General features: G+C 44.4%; 2 protein-coding genes across 4 annotated transcripts in view; one reads left to right on the top strand and one right to left on the bottom strand.

Annotated features, from left to right (window-relative positions):
* The window catches only part of LOC134469396 (cation channel sperm-associated auxiliary subunit beta-like), a 108,000-nt gene extending 103,943 nt beyond the window's left edge, over positions 1-4,057 (top strand). The window contains exons 29-30 of the mRNA XM_063223624.1: positions 764-838; positions 3,203-4,057. Coding sequence (XP_063079694.1) covers positions 764-838; positions 3,203-3,379 — 252 coding nt within the window. The 3' untranslated portion in view covers positions 3,380-4,057. The remainder of the gene's footprint in view (positions 1-763; positions 839-3,202) is intronic.
* Positions 4,058-4,730: 673 nt separating this feature from the next.
* Positions 4,731-17,372, bottom strand: part of vsnl1a (visinin-like 1a) — an 80,701-nt gene continuing 68,059 nt past the window's right edge. For all 3 annotated transcript variants that reach the window (XM_063223621.1, XM_063223622.1, XM_063223623.1), the window contains 2 exons: positions 10,206-10,421; positions 4,731-7,485 (listed from right to left, as the gene is read on the bottom strand). In XM_063223621.1, the coding sequence (XP_063079691.1) occupies positions 7,288-7,485; positions 10,206-10,421 (414 nt within the window). In that variant the 3' untranslated portion in view covers positions 4,731-7,287. The remainder of the gene's footprint in view (positions 7,486-10,205; positions 10,422-17,372) is intronic.

The following is a 17,372-nucleotide window of genomic DNA, read 5'->3' as shown; positions in this document are numbered from 1 at the left end:
GAACGGGCCGTTAGACACTTCTCTAGCCAACTACTACATTAAGCACTTCTCTAGCCAAATAGCTGCTACATTAAAGGTGCACTGTATAATATTTTAGTACTTAAGTTCCAGAATTCATGGTGCCATTCAGAAATGTTGACTTTCTCATCAATATGTACCAACACCAAATTTTAAGTATTATGGCTGTAAAAATTACATTTTTCATACAGGACCACTCATGTTTAGCTTACTGCACTTGTAGTAAATATCAGTTATTTATTCAGTAAATATTCATTAACAGATTAAATTTGGCAGTAGACATTACAGTTTCTTATATATATAGGGCTTTTTTGCCTTTTTAGTTACTCTTCTCTTGCTTTTGCTGTGTTTCACCTAGTGTGTGTGTGTGTGTATTTTTGCATGCATGAATCTGTGTGTGCATGCATACGTGCGTATGTGTACCTGCGCGTGTGTGTGTGTTCGTATCTGTGTGTGTGTGTGCCTGCTCGTGTCTGTGTGTGTTCGTATCTGTGTGTGTGTGTGTGTGTGTTCGTATCTTTGTCTGTGTGTACCTGCTCGTGTCTGTGTGTGTTCGTATCTGTGTGTGTGTGTGTGCCTGCACGTGTCTGTGTGTGTGTGCCTGCGCGTGTCTGTGTGTGTGTGTTTGTGCGTGTGTGTGTGTGTGTGTGTGCCTGCCCGTGTGTGTGTGTGTGTGTGTGTGTGTGCCTGCGTGCCTGCGTGTGTCTGTGTGTGTGTGCCTGTGTGTGTGCATGATGTTCCACAGGGCACGGAGCTCTTCCACTTCCGCATCTCTGTGATCCCAGGAGTGGTCCTCTGTGACCTGGTGGACGAGATTCAGGTACTTGACTCTCCGTAGGAAATACTCTATTAGTAAATAGAGTAGTATAGTAAATAGTAAATACTCTATCGTTGCAAAATGGTTGTTGAGATTTTTGATTTTTACCTTTTTATTATTGCAAAGAAAGCTCCCGCACACTGTTCACATTTGCATGGTTTACTGCAACGTTTCGGTCTACTGTAGACCAAAACGTTGCAGTAAACCATGCAAATGTGAACAGTGTGCGGGAGCTTTCTTTGCAATAATAAAAATGTAAAAAATCAAAAATCTCAAAAACCATTTTGCCAACCATGCAAATGTGAACAGTGTGCGGGAGCTTTCTTTGCTTTAATGTTGGTGACCCAGGGGTTCCACTCCTACGCACCTGACCAAGGAGGTGTGCAAGAATTCTTCACTTAATACATTTTATTATTGGAAGTGAATGTTCAGAAGTCCTATCATCTACAGTGTGTGTGAATTCTTAACATTCCAATATTTTGAGAACATACTTTTTAATTCAATATAAATTGCATTTCGCAATGCAATGGAATGTCCAATACAAAAATGTACATTTCCCAAAATGTTCCAAAATGAATATGGAACAGGGTTTAAATTGGGGAGGAGCGCTCCAGAGCGCCGCTCCCCCGCATCACCTCGGAAGGACAGGCAAACCCGTTCCCGTGTTTATAATTAAAACTGGTACAAGAAAAATACTGTTGTACCTACTGTCATTGAGGCATCCTCCAATGTATTACTGCTCCTGTTTCCATTGTGGCAGTAAGTGGTACATGAGAAAGAAATATATGACTTGGGAAAATGGTGGAGAGTTCAATTCTTCCGGGAACTTTGCTGCTCACAGGGGCCCCTGGTGGCGTGGGGGCCCTAAGCCATTGCATAGTTCGCCTATGCCTCAGGCTGGCCCTGCCAGCAGCTGTACAGTAACAACTGACTGGAGAGGATATGAAAAATTACATAAATGCATCAGGTGTGCTGGTCTAACGGTCTACCTATTTTAGTAACCCAATACAGTAGTGAAGGAGTGAGGGTGCCTTGTTTTTCTCATACCTGACAATACATTGATTTATCTAAGATATTAACTATACTGTAGGCTAGAACTTCACAGAATACATGTATTAGTTCAGAGGTTCCCAAACTTTTTCCCCTGCGCACCCCCTTGTACATTTCAGTGTGGTTCGCGCACCCCCTAAGTGAATATTTTGGTGTGCTGATGGCCACGCAAGTATAATTCACTGCGCATTCACTGCACATTATGCACTGTTGTTTTGGGGAAACCTCTTTTCCAATAGTCTAGGAGTTAGACTATACTTCAGATGGACCCTTCCAGCATACAATTCACCATCCAACTACTAAATGTTCATTAATGCTGGATGAAAATTCACATATCCACCATTGCTCTATTTAGCTCGAGCACCCCCTTATGGCAGGCCGCGCACCCCCAGGGGTGCACGCACCACAGTTTGGGAAACCCTGTATTAGTATGATGGGGCGATGTAAAGAAAAGTTTAGCCAATTTAAACACTGTGGATATACACCATTTTGCAACAAAAGTCTTCAGTTACAAAAGTAGATTGGCATATTCAATGAAAATGTTCACCATTGGTGCACTTGGTACCTACGTACTTATATCTTAACCCATTGATGCCTGATGTTGGCAGTCATGGGTGAGCGGTTAGGGCGTCAGACTTGCATCCCAGAGGTTGCCGGTTCGACTCCCGACCCACCAGGTTGGTGGGGGGAGTAATCAACCAGTGCTCTCCCCCATCCTCCTCCATGACTGAGGTACCCTGAGCATGGTACCGTCCCACCGCACTGCTCCCCATGGGGCGCCACTGAGGGCTGCCCCCTTGCACGGGTGAGGCATAAATGCAATTTCGTTGTGTGCAGTGTGCAGTGTTCACTTGTGTGCTGTGGAGTGCTGTGTCACAATGACAATGGGAGTTGGAGTTTCCCAATGGGCTTTCACTTTCATGTTGCGTTGCGCAACATTGGCCCTGGCGCCTGGAGTTGCACTACGCAACATTCACGCTCATGAGATTTGAGACAACTTTATTAAAAATCTCTGTTTGTTTGTGATGAATGAACACATTTTAATGAAAGATGAGGGTCTTAGCGTTTAAATGCAACTTTAGTGCATATTTGTATGTGCTTCAGAAGCTGATATCTTTAGGTTTTTATAGGCAGCTTTTCTTAAAAAGGGCTCAGGTATTCAGCACCCTTTTTAGCAAGTGCCTTAGGCATCAATGGGTTAACTGGTTTTGCAGTTCAACAGATGAATGTCCCTGTATGTCAGCTCCAAACACATAACACATCTTCCCCTCTGCATATGTGATGTAATGTAATGTAATGTGTCTGTGTCCGTGCCAGATCTTTGTGGACAAGGGTCCGCTGGGCTTCCCCGCTGCCTATGTGATCAGCTGCATCACGGCTATCGGTCTGGGCGGGCTGCTTATGCTCGGCCTGCTGCTGAAGACCGCCAACCCCTCCAGCGGCGTCCTCAAGACCTTCTGGAGGAAAAACAAGGTGGCCCCCGAGTCCAACTAAGGCCCGCACCATGCTGAGGCCCGCTACACCACCACGACTCTACTCAGTGAATTAAAGATGCAGTGTTTATTCAACACACGAAGAGTACTCTGGGACCAAATACATACGCCTTAAATAGAAGATCAGAGTTCAAAAGAGTCCTTGTGCACAAGCCCTCAGTAACATAGGTGCCGGTGGGAGGAGGCAGGATAACCTGATGAAAATCAAAAGTTCAGAAATGCTGCACACTGCTTACTATTGTTTTTTTTATTATTATTTCTTGGAGTGAACAAGAAATAAAACAAGGGAAAAAAGCAGTGTGCAGTACACTCAACTCTCTAAGTGTGGAATTAACACTGCATTTGTTTACTGTGTGTGAAAACAAGCCCCTGGTTAGTCTGAAATGTTCTTGGCAACATGGGTTATAGTTTCTTACTTGTCTTGTTTCTTTCTTTTTTCGTTTTTGTTTTAGTTATTTGCATATGAACATTTACTTTAATACATTTTTTTGTTACAAATACATTTTGATGTTTTGTAGGGCAAACAGAAAATGTCATATATTGTCCTATACAGGGGAACAAAGCGTCAAAAGCAAATTAACCTTTTCAAGAGACATTGTAACTTTAGGCTCGCCACCGCCTTGTGCTCTATGAAACATTAATTAATAAAAAAGCAAACATTGACCTTTTTCAACATTTACACCATCTTTTTTCTCTGTTTCTCCCTAATTCTTTTAACAGAAACAAGTGCATGTGCACTAAATTCCATAGGAAATTGGAGGTCTTGGTACATGAGGCATCAGAACTCCAAATTGTATGTGATTCTTTAGCATTACAATACGTTTTTAAACAAATAATAAGCCATGCTATTGTGAACATAAGTCCATGCTGAGCACCAATGGCTTTTTTCAAGAATAAACACAAACAAAAACTAAGTAAATGCTGACTAATGGTTTTACTCAGTGGTGTAGTCTACATAGAACACAGGTACACCTATACGTAGTATACCCACCTGAAACTGTCAGGTATGTCAGTATATACTGACATTGATTCAGTATTTTAGAATAGCATAGTATACCCACCACAATGATGCTCAAATATACAGCATACCAACCTCAAAAAAGTAGACACCACTGGTTTTACTGTTTTACCATGGTTTCCCCGTAGTAACCATGGTTTCCCTAAGTACTCTGAACCAAGCATAGCACCTAACCCCACATTGCTCCAATACCTGTCACCAATGTGTGCGTTGGATAAAAAAACGGTAGCTAAGTGTAATTTTCAGAGCAAAACCATGGTTAAATTGTATAGTTATAATCCATAGTCAGTATAGGGACATGCTGATTGCTGAATTAAAAAGCCAAACCTTCAGAAAACGTCCTGTACGTGTTTTATTAGCTGAAATCACAACACAAGGAGTAGTGCAGCCAGACCATCGGGGGGGACAATACATGCTACATGTACAAAAAGAAGTCTTGACATTATCTTTGTTAACAGTTGCCAACAGTTGCTTGCCACAATCTGGAATCTGATAACAATTCAGTGCAAGTAATACAGTGTAGATGTATTCATACTTGATTTGGATAATGCAATGTGGCAAGTCTTTAAATTCATCATGGGCCGCATCCTGAAAACGTGGTTTCTCATTTGAAAAAAAACAACAACAAAAAACCCCACAATGTTGCTTACTGTATGTTGGGCAATAATTGTAAATGCGTCTGTCTGTCTGTCTGTGTTTCTGTCTGACTGGCTTGTCTTGGTGAATTAACAGTGTATATGTTGTTTGTCCAGTCGTCAGGAAAGTTGTTGGACTAGGCAGGAGAGCTGCAAGCTCCAATACTACATACCGGTAGATGTTTGGCATCAACATCCATAAGCTAAGACACAAAAGGGTGCCGCCTTCTCCTCTGACAAACAGGCAGGGACAGGACAAACAAGCAAGCATACACGCACGCACGCACGGGACCCCGAGAATGGCAATAGAAAATTGCTGGAAAGGTGCAAAGGCAAAAATAGAAGAGTAGAAGTTACGTTAAGCTGAAGATACAGTAACACTTGGCAAAATGTCTTATTTCATCATCTCCTTGTCTGATCTACTGGCCTACAAACCAAGTTCACATCACATCACGTCACATGATGCATTGTTAACGGCTTCTATGCGTACAGTAGGGATGCGATCATCTTTGACTCTGTGTGTGCTGTGCGTCAGTGCTTGAACGCTACAGTAATGTCTATGTGTAGGCTACTGCAACCCGTACCTCAATGTAACGAGTACCACTGATGCCCCAACGGTCATGTTTTGTGCCAGAAGGGAGTAGGATAGAAGAGAATTACAACGACGTTTCTCTCACTTTCATCCCCCTTCCATTCAGGGCCAGAGTACAGTAGTTATTTTATTTTTCCCCTTTTCACTCTGATATGCAAAGTGTGCTGAGCGCTGAGTACACGTGTGGTCAGAAGAGACTTACAGAAGGAACAACACAAGGCAGTGGAAACTCAGTTGCTTTTGATTTTCACAAGACCACGTGACACACTATAGGTAGAAAGGTTACTTCTTTGTGGATGAAAAGACACATTGAGCCAATTCATGTCATGCTTCTGTGTACTGTATACGTTTACCTGTTTATCTTCTGCAGTTAATGTTTCAGGACTTTTACAAAAAGAGGGATTGAAATTGGCAAATTGCTCTTAAGGTCATAACCAACACTTGTATACACGCCTTTGAACACAAACATGCTTTCACAGGTATGGGGAAGGGGGGGGATTAATAAAAAATAATAGTAATAATTAAAATCAAGAAAAAAAACACAGGTCTACACTTCATAATGCAGTGTTGTTACCTAGCGCAAAACAACAGTGTCCTGTTCTGTTTGCAAATATCCAATTATCAGCTGCATCTCTCCCCAGTAAGGCGTTTTTCTAATCAGTTTTTGGACATTAAAGTGTAATTTCTTCATAAGGCAAAACAACTTAACAGCATGCAAAAAAGTAAATAATTATAATAATAATTATAATAAAAAAAACATTTATCACCAATGTTACAATCACATTTTTGAGTTGGGTGCATACAGACCCTAACCCAGTATGTGGTTAAAATCTGTAGGCTACCCCAGTCTAAGGTTCAAACCTCTTCAAATCTAAAATTCTCAACAGGACCTGGGGTGGAGTGAACTATATTGTTAATTCATCAATCGCATAATTGGAGGGCCATTAGTTGGAGGTTAGAGTTCTTGGCCACCACCATTACAGTGAAAATGAAGCACGTACATACAGTAGTGCAGCTAGCGTCAGTAAACTTGAACAATAAATAGTAGCTTTATTCAACATCATGGCACATCACTGATGCGCAAGCGACAGTGCAATGGGACTCTATGGGAAGTACTTTGCACACTGTTCACATTTTGGCAGTTGATTTTTAATTAGTTAGTATATATTTATAATATTTATAGAACTATATATATATAATATATATTTTTTTGTGTGTGCAAAATGTGTATGGTGATGTTGTGTCTGCACTGTTGTGTTGTGCAACGAGTGTGTGTGTGTCTGTGTGTGTGTGTGTGTGTCGGTGTGGGACAACTGTTGTGTGGCAAATATTCATCAGCAAAGAACATTCTCATGCACACGAGTGTTTCAAACACAAGAAGCGGATTCCGTTGAAAGGTAGTCCAAGCATATTATTATAATAATTATATATATTTTTTCTTTTTATCTGTTTTTTTTTCTTTTGTGGAAATAGCTGCGAACTGAATGGAACATTAATCATCTGTGCAGTCCATGGCACCTTCGCCTTTTCATCTCTCTCGCTCTCTCGCTCTGTGTCATACACTCTCTTCCTCCCAGGTGAGTTAGGGAGGGAGGTGGGTAAGGGAGGGAGGGGTGGTGGTGTCGTGTGGGTTTCTTTCGGCTGAGGGCTGGCTGGGGCGCGGCTCACTTCTGCAGGTCGCACTGCAGCAGCAGCACGATGGAGGGGTCACTCTTGGCCGCCTCCTTGAACTCCTCCAGGGAGATCTGGTCGTCGTTGTTCTTGTCCATCTTGCTGAAGATCTTGTCCACGCGCTGCTCCGGCGTCAGACCGTCCTCGTTCATCTTCATCATGATCACCGTGCCCACCATCTTGTAGATGGCCTACAAACAGGGTGACAGACGAAACAAAACAAACCAACCATGAATTGCGTGCAACCAAAAGAGAGAGAAGGGGGAATACTTCACTGGGTCATTTATCCAAGTGTAATGGCGAATTGTATCAAATGCCAGTGAGAATGGTGTTAAGTTTGTCCCAACGTGCAGTCCACGTGGTCTGAAAACTTTTCCTTCTATGGCCATCCCACCTGAACTAGCACTAATTTAAAGTGCTTCACTGGGCCATTTATCCAAGTCTTATCAAAAAAACTTTGGGCGTCAAAATGTCTAACTAAATATGTTCAATATGTCTAACTCTTATAGTAAAACTCTGTTTTTTCTTATACTTCAAACATGTAACAGTTTTATCAAAGATTTTCCCAATGCAAAGGAGTGCGCTCTAGTTTGGTCTCCTAAGGGGACGTTTGGTGACGGCTTGCATAAGATGTGCGCTACCACCATCTACAGTGCCAAGGGAACTCCATTCATTCTCAACATTAAGGCTCCCAAGGTTTCCTAACCGCAGGTTTCCTGAAGGGGCGATCACATAACTTCACATGGATCAAGGTAATATATACGCTTGAATCATCTTACTCTTCTCTACTCTCTTTGGTTTTATCTTGTACCTGACATTTTTCGACGGTATAACTTCTGTCTTCATCAGAGGGTCACAAGGATGTTGATGCATGACGTGCTTTTAAATCAGCTGATGTTGTTGCGGAATTGTGACCTCCCTGTCAATAATGACAGGTTGGTCACACCTTGTAAGAATCCAAAACGTAATAACTGCCCATAACGTAATTATTTGGGCCCATTTGAAACGTAATAAAACCCATAACGTAATAACTTGCGATAACGTAATAACAGTTCCCTACCCATAACATAACAACATTCTGCCCATTATGTAATAAGTTATTACGTTATTGGCCTTACACCAGTGTTTTTCAACCAGGATGCCACACACCCCCTCAGGGGTGCTGCGGAAACATGGTCGACTGTATGTGAGACTGACCTAAATAAATGAATAAATAATGTAATGTAATACATATTTGTCAATTAATAAATTAATGCTTAGTCAGTGCAATCTTTCATCTACCATTTACGCACAATAAAGTTAATTTAGGTCGCCCCAGTATGGCCTACACATAGCCTGTCTGAGATAAAGCTGCAACTTCAAACGTAGGTTGACGTCTTCAAATGTGTTACTTTTCTAAGCCTGTGTGGCATCAAATGCGATGCCATGTTACAGCTTGTTGGTTTGGGGTGCCTTGAGATTTTTCACGAATTTAAAGGGTGCCTCGCCTCAAAAAAGGTTGAGAAACACTGCCTTACACTACAAAAAAAGCTTTGATAATGTAATAACGATGCCAATAACGTAATAACTGCCAGTAACGTAATAATTTGGGCCCATTTGAAACGTTATGGGCAGAATTTCATTACATTATGGGTCGGGGAGTGTTATTAAGTTATTGGCAACTTATTACATTATGGGTTTTATTACATTTCAGATGGGCCCAAATTATTACGTTATGGGCAGTTATTACGTTATGGGTTCTTACACACCTCCTGCTGTTATTGCTGGTTAGCCAGCCGTGGTTCCGTATGGTTGGGCAGCTGTGGCCTAGTGGTTAGAGAGTTGGTCTTTCAATCTAGCCATTGCAGGTTCGAATCCCCCCTGACCTCTCCCTACATCTCCATCCATGGCTGAAGTGCCTTGAGCGAGGCACCTAACCCTACATTGCTCCAGGGACTGTAACCAATACCCTGACAAATAATACCTGTAAGTCGCTTAGACTAAATGAAAGCGTCTACAAAGTGTAATGTAATGTATCCCAAAATCAAATCTCACGCACATCCAAATAACACTGGTTTTGGGTGCAGGTTCAAAAAAGTTAAGTCCATAGGTCAGGGGTATTCAATTAAATGTCAACGAGGGCCAGTTTTTCGAATTCCTCCCAGTAAAGTGGCCGAACTGTACTTATGTATTATGGTTGCTGACAGTCAATGAAAAAAATATGGGAGACTTCATTGAAGTGGAGGGTCTGAGGTCCTCCCCTGAAAGTTTCGCATTTCTTAGATCTAATTTCCTGCATTTTAACATCCCGAGTCCCGTTTCAGCATAACGCAACCCATACCTTTATCTCTAAATTCCGAAACGATTCTGTATTTCAAGGGGTTTGTGGGGGGCCAGAACCTTGCTGTCCAAGGGCTGCATGTGGCCCCAGGGCCGCCATTTTAATAACCCTGCCATAGGTAATGAAAGAAAATGCACACCGTTGAGCTCCCATTTAATCCATTTTATTTGTGGCGTTTCGGGCCACCCTGGCCCCAGGGGCGATTTTAGGAAATCTGAGGCCCTGGGCAAAGAACAATTTTGAGGCCCCCCGTTAAATTATTAATTAATAATCGATGGTGTATAAATGCAGGCAGTGGCGTAACAACGGAAACATGGGCCCAAAAGCAAGATGATCTAGGTGGGCCCCATCGAGCTGCGGCCAAGGGCCCCGAAAGCTTAAATTGCCACCGCATGAAAAATCGATGCATAAATGTCGATTGACGACGGGGCCCCTGACTGGACGGGGCCCCGGGCAATTGCCCGACCTTGCCCAATGATAGAACCGCCCCTGCCTGGCCCTTCCTCAGACTCACAAATATAATGGATTAAATGGGAGCTCAAAGGTGTGTTTTTTTTCCCATTACCTATGTAATATAATGTAGTCACTAACCTCGATGATCTCCAGCATCTCCACGCGCGTGATCTTGCCATCTCCGTCCAGGTCGTACATGTTGAAGGCCCAGTTGAGCTTCTGCTCGAAGCTGCCTCGCGAGGTGATGGACAGCGCGCAGATGAACTCCCGGAAGTCGATGGTGCCGTCGCTGTTCTTGTCGAAGGTGCGGAAGGCGTGCTGGGCAAACTTGGAGGCGTCACCGTACGGGAAGAACTGTGTAGGAGGAACAGAAGAATAGAAACGAGGGAAAGGGCTCGTTAACAGAAGAATAGAAACGAGGGAAAGGGCTCATTAACAGAATAGAAACGAGGGAAAGGGCTCATTAACAGAATAGAAACGAGGGAAAGGGCTCGTTAACAGGCCTGAGTTGAACATCCCTGCTTTAACTGATGATTGTCTGTGGAGCTGAGCAGACGAGAGCAGAGCAGGAGAGAAGCAAGGAAGGAGAGTGCATAGCCGCCCTCTGCAGTTTGTGAGCTTGTGGACATGCCTGTATCAAAATCTACTCTGTCATAAAAAAAGAATCTTTTTAACTTCACTCGTGGTTTGAATCTTTTTCATCACAGTGTACCAGGAGTCGATACGAATGTGAAGGAACAGGATGAGGACTGTTATATTCTTATAATGAAGCTCTCTCTCTCTGTGTGTTTCTCTCTCTCTGTTTCTCTCTCTCTATCTCTCTCTCTCTCTCTGTTTCTCTGTCTCTGTTTCTCTCTCTCTCTTTTAACACACACACACAGAGCACCTCCCTCTGGCACCCTTTTTAAATCCAGTTCTATCTTAGGGGAATCATGCGGGTTGACAGACAGTCTCAAGTAAAAATTACAAGTGGCAGATTTTTAATTTGGCGCGCACGTGTGTGTGTGTGTGTGTGAGAGAGAGACATTACTAATGGTCTGCAATGCGGCTCTGAAGTCAGTGAGGCATTGCAGTTACCAGATGACAACAGCTGGGGGCAGCAAAGAGCTTTTCTTCATTGTCACGTTTCAAAGAAAATACTCTCCTCTTCTCTGTCACACACACACATGGATAACTGTTCAGAAAGTATGTCCACTCGTTCACACACATGGTTGTGCATCCAAGTTGAGTCACACAGTAAGTTATCACACATACATACCAGCACACAGAAAGCATCAGCAGCTCAGTTCAGCACACAGCAATCATGTCCTATTTCCACAAGGGGGCGCCGCTTCCTTCAGATTATAGTATACAGAGAAGTGTTGCATGTTGTTTTGAAATTCGGCTCAAAAGGATCTTGTTGTGAAATATTAAAACCATTTGGTGTATGTGCGCTTGCGTGCATGTATCAGTGTGTGTGTGTACGTACATAGAGGAGGGGGGAGGAGAGCAGAGGAGAGGAGGGGAGCGTAGAGTAGAGGGAGGAGAGGAGCATAATGGAGAGGAGAGGAGTGGAGTGGAGGAGTGGAGAGGAACATAGAGGAGGGGGGAGGAGAGGAGAATGGAGAGGAGGGGAGCGTAGAGTAGAGGGGAGGAGAGGAAAGGAAAGGAGTAGCGGAGAGGAGAGTATAGGAAAGGAAAGGAGGAGCGGAGAGGAGAGAAGAGGAAAGGAGGAGCGGAGAGGAGCGTGGGCAAAGCACACCACTCATGGGGATCGCCCTTCTGTTGCGCACCACACCCACGCGCACATGCCCTGCTCCGTAACACACACACACGCACATGCCCTGCTCTGTAACACACGCACACGCCCTGCCCCTTAATACACGCACACGCCCTGCTCCGTAACACACACACACACACACGCACACGCCCTGCTCCGTAACACGCACACACACGCACATGCCCTGCCCCTTAACACACGCACACACACACAAACACACAAATTCGGTGTTCCATTCTGACAGCTCAACCGAATGATTTGATTGGCCACCGCAGGGGAAATTCACTCCTCATTTGCATAATATTAAACTTGGTCCTGTTCGCTTGCCATAGGAATGACGGGCGAAGTTCGCTTCGCTTGACCAAATTTGCACATGTATGCCCCCCCCCCCCCCCCCATTCCACCCACCACCACCCCCCAATTCATTCCGGCATGTATTGCGCACATCATCTCTCCATGTACAGTATCAGTATATTCGTTTTACTTTTTATTCCATCCCCTCTTCCTTCCTCTAAATCTCTTCTCCTCCTGCACCCTCTATGTCCCCTTCTCTCTCTCACCTCTTTCGGTCCTCTCACCCTTCTCTCTCTCTCTCTCCCTCTCCCTCCCCTATCTCTCAGTCTACATCTTTCTCATCCTTCACTTTTTCTTTTCCCTTCTACCCTCTTTGCATGTCTCCATGGTCCTCTTCTCCCCCTCTCTCTCTCTCTCTCTGTCTCTCTCTGTCTGTCTCTCTCTCTCTCTTTCTCTCCTATTGGTAGTGTTGGCATCCATAAGAGGCGGTGGATAGAAATACTTATTCAGTATAAATAAATGACTTGAAGAAAAGAAGAGAAAGAAAAGAGGAAAGACCAGAGTAAAGCATAGTAGAGTAGAGCAGAGCAGAGCTCTCTTCACATGATGAGCACCGTACACTATTGTCTAATCTGACTTCAGTGGCCGCCCGCGAGCCTGCTATAGGAAAGCACAGTCACCACACACAGACAGTAGGCCCGGATGGGTAATTGAGGAAGGCATCCCTCAGACACACACAAACACACACACACACACACAAAGACACACACACACATGAAAAGCCTTGCATGTTTTCCACATATTACAGTATGTCTGTGTGTATGCGCATGTGTTGATGTGTGTGTGTGCGCTGTGTGTATGTGCTGTGTGTGTGTGTGTGCGTGCGTGCGTTCCTCCAGGGTGTACTTTTCACCATTAGTTAGAAAAATAGCATGGTGTCGTAAAAATCCCGCCACCCTGCTCTGTCCTGCGCTGCTCTGCGCCGTTATATTCATGGCGCTCTGGGGAGGAGAACGGCGACGCTGCAGCAGCATTGTCTGAGGCGGCTGATGCGTATACGGCACGTACTGTAGTTTACGAGCAGCAGATAAAACAGCAGGTGATTTCATTTCATGCCCTCGCTCCCGCCCTCCCTCTCTCAGGTCCTGGACCCACAATGGACACGGAGGGGCCAGACGGGCTGGGGTCAGTAACAGGCAGCCATGCCATCACACCATCATCTACTGGCACTGCTGGGATCCACGTGACATCAGTGGTCTCAAAGTAGTGAATGTGGGTGTGTGTTTTATTACTTGTATTTGTGTGTGTGTGTGTGTGTGTGTGTGTGTGTGTGTGTGTGTGTGTGTGTGTGTGTGTGTGTGTGTGTGTGTGTGTGTGTGTGTGTGTGTGTGTGTGAAAATATAGGACAGTGTGATATGGTGACAGGATTGCCTCCGGCTGCACTCGAACCCGGATGCCCGGCGTAGTGTAGCGTAGCAGTGCAGTAGTGCTCTCCCGTTTGAGCCATGGCAGTGCCGTGTTATATTACAGCACTTTGTTGTAATGCGTCTCGAGCGCCGTACTGTGTGTGTTTTATTACGTCGTCGTAATGGGTCTCTATGGGGGTGAGGGTATACTAGAGCTGTGAGATGAATGACCTGAGGTAACCTCACAGCTTCAAATCTGGCCGAAAAAGGCGTCCGTAAAACTAAAACTGCTGTTTTCTGTGGTGGCACATGCCGGATGAAGATCCAGGCCAGGGTGATCGAAACGTTGCTAATAATAAATAATAAAGTGTGCACTGCAGACCTACCTCGTTCAACTGTCTGACACTTTTGTCTGGCACTTGCAAAAAGAGGTTTTGGATGTGCGCACCACACTCTACCCAAAACTCCTACAGGGCTGGACCGGGTCCACAAACCAGCCCCTCACCTCCACACTACAACCATGATCACATTCAGGTCCAGTTTCATGCAGACTGCTCAGGTTTTCGTTTACTACTGTTATGCTTTGGTCACTAATAATGCACGTGCGCGCGCGCACACACACACACACAGACACAGAGACACACACACAGACACACACACACACACATACATACACACACACACACACACACACACACTTCAGGGCCTCAGGCATATCATGACATCTGTCATGAGCGTCACCTTAGACAGTAGATTAGTGTGCCCATGCTGAACCCCCTCCTCCCTACACACAGCTCTCATTAACCATCTTCCTCAACAGTCCTGTCATGCCAGCGTCGTCCGTAGGAAGGCCGATCACGACCTCCACTGTAAACACTGCTGCCTGCCGTGGCGCTGACTCTGTCTCCAATAGACCTTTCATGAGCTGCATCCGCAGTGCTGTCTGCACGGCATCCTAAACAGGCCAAGGCTTCATCCTAGGGAGTCTTGCCGTGCAGGAACTTGACTATACACCTCAAGCTCCACAGCTACTTAGCAGATAGCGCAGAACCAAACAGAATACTATTGTTGAATAGAATATAATAGATTAGAATAGAATAGAAGAGAATAGAATAGGATAGAATAGAGTCAAGTAGAGCAGAATAGAGCAGAGAAATAAACTTGTGCTTTGATCTCTGGTCACATGGTTTTATGTGGTTTTTCGCTAGCCTCTGCGATGCCAACTAAACCCATCTCTGCCACAGGTTTGTGTTAGGTTACGTGTACTAATCCGACAAATTTGGCTGTGATGCTATTGTCCTGACACAAGTTACCATTTTAAGATCAAGCAATTACACAGTTCTTTAAAAATGATGGGATTTAAAATGCACAAAAACGGTTGCTATATCAATGACACTCTATGGAAACAAACACTACATTCGGAACCTTGTGAAGGCTGCATAAAACAGTGAGATCGGTCAGGTTTGACCATGTTTGTCAATTTGGCCGCCATCTTTGTGGGCGGGACCACAGTAGGATCCTATGGCAGCTGTCTGAGTGTTTATGTTTATTTGGGCTCTGCATGAGAGGTTTCTGGGCTGTTTAGTCGTCCTTTTCACACTGTACAATCTGTGTGTGCGTTCTATCCGCCGGATGCCCAGCCTTGCGCCCATGTTTTGGCCCATTAATTTCAATAGGATCCCGTTTATAGCCCGCGCAAAAAATGGACTTCGAGTTCTATTTTTAAATTGCAACGTGCACTTGTCTGCGCGGACAGCCTGACACCGCACTTTGGTGTGCAAGGGATAATCTGTTTTCATGTATTCGTACCGCGTCGGACTGAGCACGGATACATTTGGACAAGTTTCGCTTACGCCCCTTGCTTGCAGTGTACACGTAATCCAATGTACCCTAAGCGGTAAAGAGTTGTACAGTGCAGTCGCTGTATGATTATGTCTCTTGATAAGAGCAGTCAAACTATCTGGTTACATTAGGCTACAATTTGACCATTTTATTAGAAACTTCTCCAAAGGTTGTGGCCTTCATTTAAATATTTATTGGTGATCTCTACATGAGCCCTCTAGGCATACGTACAGCTTTTAAAGTTTCAGAACTTAACATTAGCAATTGGCGGCTCATAGTTAAATATGTAAATGAATTGCCCTGTCTGCTGCATGAATCATATACCACAGACTATTTTTAACACATTTGGCTGAGGATCCAGGAGAGCACAAGATAATGGAAGAAATAAGAAAACAGAATGAACATCTTCTTCATGTGAATTTCATCAAGGAAAAATTTTTGATCTAGGATTTAGGTTTTTGTAAACATTGGCATACACTTATTACATACATTTACTCCATTTTCATGCACTATAACTTATTGTAACCCCTCTGAAAGCCTTTTCTAGAAATGGAATGACAACACAGGAGCGTTGCGCCAATTCTAGAAGCGGAATGAGAACACCGGAGCATTCTAGAATGGTGATGAGCTGTGGTGGTCCCCAGACCCCGCTGCGCCTCGTGTGGCCCTAAACTCCACCGTCTTCCCGAGCAGGGCTCCGTAATGGAGGCCATTTAACAATGTCAGGGCAGGAAGAGAGCTATTCTTAGCCTGGAACGAGACGAGACGAGTGGAGACGAGACACTACACCACACCGCACCGCCCCGCGCTCAATCACCCAGCGCCTGACATGGCGCTCACATGCAGACACACACACACAGACCTTCATACAAGCACGTGGATGTGCACACACAGTACACACTGTGTATAACCCCACACACACACACACACACGTATGAGACACATTGAGCAATTTAATTAAGATGTGGTGGCCTTTAAAATAACATTTGAGATCAAATTTGTGATGTCATTTCAGCGACAATTTTATTTTTCTGATCAGCAGCCTTCTATCCATGCTCGCACGCACAACAACAACAACAAACGATAACAATAACATACAGTACACACACTGCACACTGACACTGTATTTATAGTAGATGTTGGCCATTGCACTAACAGTCTGTAATGGTTTTGAATTCATAGAGGTAACTTACTTTTTTGTGATGTGTTTGTTTAATAATCAAATCAATAGAGTATTTGTTGGTCCTAGTTGGTCCTTTTCTACTCGTATCAGCCAGAGCCAGCAGAGCAGAGTAGAGGCCAAGCTGTGCTGTTATAATGGACTGGACTAGCCTTGTTCCACACAACCCTGACCCTGAGGCAATAGCACACACACACACACACACACACACACACACAAACGCGCGCATGCACACACACACACACACACACACACACACACACACACACACACACACACACACACACACACACACACACACACACACACACACACACACAGCAGCAGCAGCAGCAGCAGCAGCAATGGCTAATGCTTATCCTGGAGGACTGCCATGCATCACACACACTCCTCACGTGTTCTCTCTCTCTCTCTCTCTCTCTCTCTCTCTCTCTCTCTCTCTCTCTCTCTCTCTCTCTCTCTCTCTCTCTCTCTCTCTCTCTCTCTCTCTCTCCATCACACACACACTCTCTCTCACACACACACACACACACAGACACACACACACAGACACGCACGCACGCACGAATTGGTCCACATAACCATTCAGACAGTACAGTACAGTATATCCTAAAGACATAGAGGCTTGTAAGGAAGGAGAGGCTATTATTGCCAACTGACCACAGCAATTGTGTCTGCTGTGGAATGGCTGTTACTTCTTCATTTTGAGAAGCAAGCAGACACATTTCACACACACACACACACACACACACACACACACACACACACACACACACACACACACACACAAACACACATACACATAAGCATACACACATAAACAC

Source organism: Engraulis encrasicolus, chromosome 18 (genome assembly GCF_034702125.1).
Source record: "Engraulis encrasicolus isolate BLACKSEA-1 chromosome 18, IST_EnEncr_1.0, whole genome shotgun sequence".
NCBI classification, from domain to species: domain Eukaryota; kingdom Metazoa; phylum Chordata; class Actinopteri; order Clupeiformes; family Engraulidae; genus Engraulis; species Engraulis encrasicolus.
The sequence above is the reverse complement of the archived record's forward strand: the minus strand, read 5'-3'. Positions and strand labels throughout refer to the sequence as shown.